Source organism: Juglans regia, chromosome 2 (genome assembly GCF_001411555.2).
Source record: "Juglans regia cultivar Chandler chromosome 2, Walnut 2.0, whole genome shotgun sequence".
Lineage (NCBI taxonomy): Eukaryota > Viridiplantae > Streptophyta > Magnoliopsida > Fagales > Juglandaceae > Juglans > Juglans regia.
Genome location: NC_049902.1, coordinates 7406258 through 7413937, shown reverse-complemented (window position 1 = coordinate 7413937; position 7680 = coordinate 7406258). Strand labels below are relative to the sequence as shown.

At 35.3% G+C, this 7680-nt stretch overlaps 1 protein-coding gene across 1 annotated transcript; it reads right to left on the bottom strand.

Annotated features, from left to right (window-relative positions):
* Positions 1 to 1737: 1737 nt before the first annotated feature.
* LOC109010711 (probable LRR receptor-like serine/threonine-protein kinase At1g74360) lies at positions 1738 to 6317 on the bottom strand. Its single transcript, XM_018991614.2, has 2 exons — positions 5591 to 6317; positions 1738 to 5210 (listed from the first exon to the last, which is right to left on the bottom strand). Exons 1-2 carry the CDS (start codon positions 5652 to 5654, stop codon positions 1960 to 1962), a joined length of 3315 nt encoding a protein of 1104 aa, XP_018847159.1. The 5' UTR covers positions 5655 to 6317; the 3' UTR covers positions 1738 to 1959.
* Positions 6318 to 7680: the final 1363 nt, after the last annotated feature.

Genomic DNA, 7680 nt, shown 5'->3' with positions numbered 1-7680 from the left:
AAAAATTATTCGAAAGTTTAGTTTCCCATTCTTTCCACATTTCACATGTTTTTCTTGTTTGAATTTTTTGGTTAATTACCAAAACAAATTTCGGAATTTAGCCCTTTCTCTTTTTGATTTTATTTTATTTTATTTTTTTAATAAAAGCACTTCCAATGATTTTTATATTTAGTTCTCTAAAATAAATCATCAAAATCCAATTTTTCTATTTTAACTAACAGATTGTACAATACAACATACATCGACTTATCTATTGTTTATCTATATAATTTAAATATTTTTTTATTTCTTCTTCCTTTATTCATATTAAATATTTTTCTAACTACTATTAAATTTGTAATATTTTCGTATCTTTCAATATTTCACATATATTAATGCGAATACACTATCTTTCCGTTACCAAAATGACATAATAGCCTAATAAAAAATTAAATAGAAAATAAAGAAGGAAAAAACCCATTCATCCTTTTTTAAAAAAAAAAAAAAATTATCCTCTTATCATGTTTTAAATTGTTTTTCTTTTTATTAAAATAAAATTTTCTAATAATATTATAATGTTTTCTTGTTTTACAAATAAAAGTGTAAATGTGAGAAATATAAAGAAAGATTAGGAAAAAGAAATAACTAATAAAAAAAAATATTTACATAGATGAATAATGCATGTTAAATGTAGAGAAACACTTTAACTCATGTATTTTACGTTGATTTTACATAATCCAATAGAAGCCTTATTTTGACAAATTATTCTCTATTTGAAAAAAAAAATTACAAAATTAAAAAAGCCAATAAAAGTGCTCTAAGAGCCCTTTTTGAATAGAGATTGTATTATTATCTTCATGTTCCACTAGTTTCCAATTTTATCATCTCCCTCCATAGTTTCCTTACTTTTTATTTTATTTTTAAGTCAATCTGAGTGTCGGCAAAATAATTTAACAGAATCTAAATTAACACAACACTTGTGCACATTTGCGAAATAGTCATTCGAAAATGTACGAAAAATGATACTTGATTCCATGATTTTATCCTCTCAAAGTTATTGCTCGGCATTTTAATTTTTTTTAATCGTTAAAGAATTGACTATTAGTGAAGTAATATATTTTTAAAAATATTTAAAAATTTTAAAAAAAATATTTGACACCACTTGTGCACATTTACGAAATAGTCATTCAAAAATGTTTCGTGGTTCCATGATTTTAACTTCTCAAAGTTATTGTTCGACATTTTAATTTTTTTTAATCGTTAAAGAAATGAGTGGTGCATTTTTTTAAATATTTAAAGTTGTGTGTATACCTTTGAAAGGAAATACATCAAGAGGGTTTGCACTGCCACTAGGCCCAAAAGATTAGTTGAACGGCCCATGTAGTCAAGTTGTGGGTTTCTTTCCAATGTCAATTTTTGTGAGTTTTTATTCTTTTATATTGGCTATGCTTTCCACTTTGGTGGAGTAGAGTGCTTGTTAATGAGGGTTTGGTTTTGGTTTGCATAGAGACTCTAGTGAGATTGAAAACACCCTTTTACTTTCTGGAGAACAAATATTAGTTCTTTTTTCTTTTCTTTTCTCCCAAACAAAAAGGAAAACAAGAAAATTTGGTCCCTACAAAATCAGATCGTGAGTAGTGTTCATGAACTGAGAATATCTTTGCAGCTCTACGAGTTCCAACTCACATTTTTTAAAAACTTGTTTTTCCTGTTCCAATTCTATTTATTTTTCAAAATGGATGATTAATTGATCTGGGATTAGCTAACCCAAGAATTTTCTGGGAAATAGAAAAAAATTGAGCTCAAATTGCATAACCAAATTGTGATTCTTCAACAGAATGAATGATCAATGTCTCTGTACAAAAAGAATTTTGTAGAAGTAATGAAAAACAATGTGTATTATATGTATGTAGACTGTGTAAAACATCCTAGAATTGTGAAAACTTTCTCTAAAAAAACCTGGATTTTTTAGGCCACAAATCACAAGGAGGGAGGATAGGGGCCATAATTGAATTCATCCCTAGTACTGGATATCTTTATCAACATAGCCAGCACCTCCTTCATGTTTGGTCTAGCTTGTGGTGACTCAGCCGTGCACTTTACTCCAATCCGAAGTAGTTCACACATCTCTTCTGCCCCCTCCGCCAACCCAGACCCTAAAAGCACAACTGGAATCACTGATCTACTTAACCCATGTTGCCCAATTCCCATCACCCGTCTCGCCCATTCGACTAGACTCTCTTCCCCTCCATCCACAGCCCTCCTCCCAGTAGCCAGCTCCATTGATAGCACCCCAAAACTGTACACATCACCTTTGGTAGTGGCATGCCATGTCTGCCCATATTCTGGTGCAACATAGCCAATTGTCCCAGCCACTACCGTGCTCACATGGCTATCCCCAGTATCAACAAACCTAGCTAGACCAAAGTCTGTGACTCTTGCTTTCCCATCCTTGTCAAGCAGGACATTACTGGCCTTCACATCCCTGTGCACAATGGAAGGGAAACACTCATGGTGTAGAAACATTAGTGCTCGAGCTACATCAATGGCCACTTCAACTCTCCTCCTCCATGTCAGTTTCATTCTGTCCGATACAAGATCCTCCAAGCTTCCACCTTCCATGTACTCATAAACCAAAATTTTTTGTGAGCCATCCAGACACCACCCATAAAGTGTCACGAGGTTTGGATGTGGCCAACCAAAGCCATTCCCACTCAAAACTTCCATTTCAGCTCTGAATTCCCTTTCCCCCTCTATTCCTTCTCTTTGAAGCTTCTTTACTGCAACTTCTCTCCCGCCAGGCAATAAACCTCGATACACTGTGCCAAATCCTCCCTTCCCAATAATCCTCTCCTCCGAAAAGTTGCCAGTAGCTTTTAAAATGTCGGCATGTGTGAAAGCTGTTTTGTCCAGGCGGATGACCTTAACAGTGTCTGACAACCAAGGTGATGAACAGCTAGAACTTGATGCAAAATCATGCCTGTATTTTGTTTCCTCTAAAAGATACCCTGGTGATTCTAATGGGCCTTTCACCAATGAGCAGACTATGAGTGACAATGCCCCAAATATTAAGAAAGCCAATATCAGAGCTAGGAACACCAAGATTCTAGCCAACTTTGTAGGCCTCTTGTGCCTCCCATCCTTTCTCTCAGGAGACTTGACTTCAGGACTTTTCATAAAATCTGGAAGGTCCAAGAGGGGGACACCGAGATAGGACTCCTTCTCCAAAGTTGCTAATTGCCCAGTTGATGGAATTGTGCCAGAGATGAATGGATTGTAGGAGATGTTGAACTTGTTCAGGCTAGTTAAGTTGCCCAAGCTCGCTGGGAAAGTGCCAGAGAAATTATTGAAAGACAAATCCAACTTTTGTAGGCATGTAATGTCACCGATTTCTTTAGGAATCTCACCAGAAAGTTTGTTCCTGGTGACGTTCAAAACGACAAGAGGCATCTGTCCAATCTGAGGAGGTAGTTTTCCATAGAACTCATTCATGCCTAGATGCAACATACTGAAATTCTGCATCTTGCCGATATCCTCAGGGATCTCACCTGAAAGACGATTCCCACTTAGTTGAACATAACCAGAGATTTGTAAGGTCGGGACTGATGAACCGCGTGCACATATCTGGAAAATGCCATTTCCTTGAAGTAACCTATCCCATATGCTTCTGCAACTCTTCCTTGTGAGGAGGGTATACACAAAACTGAAAGGAGGGTAGTCTGCTGGAATCCACCTTTTCATTGCCAAACACTCTCCTGATCCTGCAATAATCCGATTACTTTCCCGTTTATTCGATTCAAAAGTAGGCGTGGGGTTGCTACCGATATTCGTCAATTCCGGTGGTATTTTCCCGGAAAGCTGGTTGTTGGCAAGATTTAACCATAACAAGCTTGTGCAATTTCCCAACTCAGGCGGAATTTCACCTGTTAGTGAATTGTTAGCTAGCATCAACCATAAGAGTGAGCTCAGCTTTCCAAGAGTGGGAGGAACTGATCCAATTAGCCTGTTAAAAGAAAGGTCGAGGGCTTGTAGGCGTGACAAGTTTCCGAATTCCAGTGGAATGGGACCGGAAAACTGGTTGTACGCAAGGATCAAGAAGTTCAAACTTGACACATGAGTAATTTCAACTGGAAGAGAACCTGAAAAATTGTTTTGGCTCAGGTCTAATCTCGAAATATTGGGTAGCTTCAGAATTCCAGACGAATTTATCCCTCCGGTGAATGAATTTCCATGCAGCAGAAGAAACTTAACCTGTATGAATTTTCCCAAATTTTCCTGTATATTACCCTGGAAATTGTTCTTGCTCAAATCCAAGAAGGTCAAATTATTCAAATTCAGAAGCGAATCAGGGATCTTACTGGAAAATTTGTTGCTTCCCAAGTACAATGCTTCAAGACTCGAAATCGATCCCAGCTCAGCAGGTATCTGCCCCGTGAAATTGTTCTCCGACAGATTCAAGATAACCAAATTTCGACACTTTGATATTTCCCTTGGAAACTCCCCGACAAAACCATTTTCCGACAGGTCTAAAAATTTCAGGCTACAGTTATCAATGAACATGGACGACAATACAGGCCCCCTGAGTTGGTTTTCTGAGACAGAGAAGTCTAGCAGCCTCGCAAAACCATTCCATAACTGCCCAGTTAAATTGTTTGAGCTCAAATCCAAGTACTGCAACTTCGAGCATCCATCGAAGAAGCTTCCATTGATTGTGCCGGTGAAATTATTCCCCGATATATTCACCACAACCAAGTTGTCGCAACTTACCGGTATGCTCATCCGTACCTCCCCACTAAACCTGTTGATGGACAAATCAAGCTTCTCCAAGTTGCTCAATCCGGTCAAGTTCAGCTCTCCGTTGATGATGTTGTGGGACAAATTGAGATGAACGAGCTTCTGGCACCGACTCAAGTCGCTGTGGATCACTCCGCCAAGAGTGTTTCTGGAGAGGTCGAGGTAGGTGAGCTCGGTCAGCGATGAAAAGTTCCCGAATATCTCGCCGGCAATGTGGCTGTCGGAGATGTTGATGTCCGTTACCCTTTCCTCTGTGCCGTTACTTTGACTGCATTTTATTCCCTCCCAGTTGCATGGATTGATTGAACTCGAGCTCCCATTGTTCCACTTCGAGTATTGTCCTCGGTTTACCTTATTGTTGTCTTCAAGAAATGATTTTAGTTGGAGAAGAACATCTCTGTCTGTGTGCAGAGAATCTCCAGAAACAAGCAGTACACCTGTAAATTAAATTATTTGAATTCCAACATATTTAAGAAACATAATCATCCTCGAAAAACGCGAACACAAATGTTTTTGGTTCGGGTAATAATTACAAGAATCAACCATGGGGAACGTAAATTCAATCAATAAATATTCACAGAAATGAAAGAATGGAGATACCCATGAACATTCTTGGAAGCTAAGGTTAATATAGTACTTGAGAGTTTTTTAATGCCATTAAAGCTCATGAATTCAGGGTAAAAAACTTGAAAGAAAACCAAATGATCAAAGCCATATATCCATGCATCTTTAAACAAGGAAATAATTTATGAATTGTCAAACGGATGAGCTGAGAAAGAATCAAAACTAAAAAAGGAAAAATCTGAATTAATATTACCTGAGATCAAGATTAAGAAAATGATTAACGCGGTAGACCATGAATCAGTTTCCTCATCTGACATGTTTGTTCTAATAAACCTTATTCTTCTTCCTCCTTTTCTTCGTCTTCTTATTTGTGAAATTTACAGTGAATGATCGGCTATTAAATTCCCAGAAAACAAAACGCCAAACAAAGAACAGAGACAAGCTGAGTTCATGGATATTTCAGCATATGCGAAGGTTGAACATGTGGGAATGTCGTTGAAAGGCAGCTTCTGCATATAGACAAAATAAAAACAGGAAACATAGGATTCTTGGGGATCGGAGAAGCTGAGCGCGCGACCTCAAAAGGGAAGGAAAATATAGAGAGAGAGAATGGAAACCACCACAAGAAAGAAAGAGTCAGGTTAGCCGCCCATATTGACCCTAACGCCGGCTATGTGTTTTTTGACTCTGGACTTGTATAGCTTGGGGCTCAAGACAAACACTTTTCTCGTGCATCCATCTTTGATTCTAGAACTGATTTTTTTCTTTTTTTCTTTTTTACCTCTGCGTTTGAGCTTTGAATTTTGGGTTCTTGATGAACAAAATCAAAAGGTCTGAAAAATGGGAACACGGCTTTTTTAGTTGGTAATTGATGGTGAGTTTGCTTTATTATTTCTTTATTGGTTTTGTGAATCCATTGGAGAGAATACTGAAAGAGAGAGAATATAATGTAAACTTTTGGGAAGAAAAGCTAAGAGGGGGAAGCCATGGTTTTAGAATTTTTCAACAAAAGATGCTTTGTGGAGACCATATATAGAGACTTGCTGCCGTCATAAAAGTTTCATAAAAAAATAAATTATATTCTTACATATTTTTATATGATATTTATATTTATTTAATAATAAAAATAATTTTATAATTTAATTTATCACGTTAAGATACCTCAGTTTGTATATTTATTTTTATGAAATTTCTTTATAACTATAATATATATATCATATTTAAGACCAAACATAAAGTTGACCCAAATTCAAATTATAAAAAGAGATTATTGTCCCCACCTTTGAATTCTTTGCACTATATATTTAGAATTTTCTTTCTTTAATTAATTAGAATATGCCCTTTCACCCTTCTTTTGTTTTGCTTTCTTTGTTTCTTTCTTCTATAGCTGTCCAGCATTTGAATCTGATACTTATTATTATTCAAATCTCACTTTGTTTTTTATTTTCTTTTTTATTTTTTTAATCCTGTCATTTTTCTGTTTTTAATTCTATTTTTTTTTTCAAAACAGTTATACGATAATTATGCATCATACGACTCTTCAAACTTGTTTTTAAATAATTGATAAAAATTGCTGATGTATCATATACCCGGCCTTGCTTGCTACGTTAAGTCCAACTGCGACACATGTCCTCACGCCATTAATCGTAACATGATAATTCATGTCTCGTATATATAACAGTTTTTGTAAGTAATGTTATATCCAATGATAGATTATGTAAGTATTGTCCATTTTTTTAAAAAAAGATTAAAGTTCACTATCATAAAATTAATTTTTTCATGTGAATTTCATACTTATTCATTTTTTTAAAAAAAGTGTGTCACATTTATGCAATTCATAACTGTAAATATCATTTCTCTTCGTCAATTATTTGTTGCTAGTTGTACTACTATTCATTCAGGTTGGTTTTTTTCACAGTATGGTCTCGGATAAGGCAGGCAAATAACTGGATTATCAATCTGCTCATATTCAAGAATCGGTCCGGTTTGATCCGGTTTTAGACAAGATTTGGGACCTAACTAGTATGCACCAGTTTTACATTTTTAAGAATCGATTCTGCATCCGTTATCCCCCTAAATTAGTACTTCCGATTTTACCTGTTCCGGTCCTGTTCGGTCCCCTTTTTCAATTTTAATATACTATATTATATAATATATATATATATAATGGTATATAATACTATAGTAATAATATATTGTAGTACATTATAATATATATTATAATTATATTATAGACTATTTTATATATAATTATATATTATATATAAAAATTATCTACAATATAAAAAAATTAAAATATATATATATATATGAAATAGTCCGGTTCAGTTCGGTCCGATCTGG

What these genes read in the sequence shown, in the direction of transcription:
- LOC109010711 (XM_018991614.2), bottom strand. Translation starts at nt 5,654, where the DNA reads ATGTCAGATGAGGAAACTGATTCATGGTCTACCGCGTTAATCATTTTC. An exon ending in TTTCTTAATCTTGATCTCAG is followed by an intron (nt 5,211 to 5,590) that starts GTAATATTAATT and finishes TTTAATTTACAG; the next exon opens with GTGTACTGCTTGTTTCTGGA.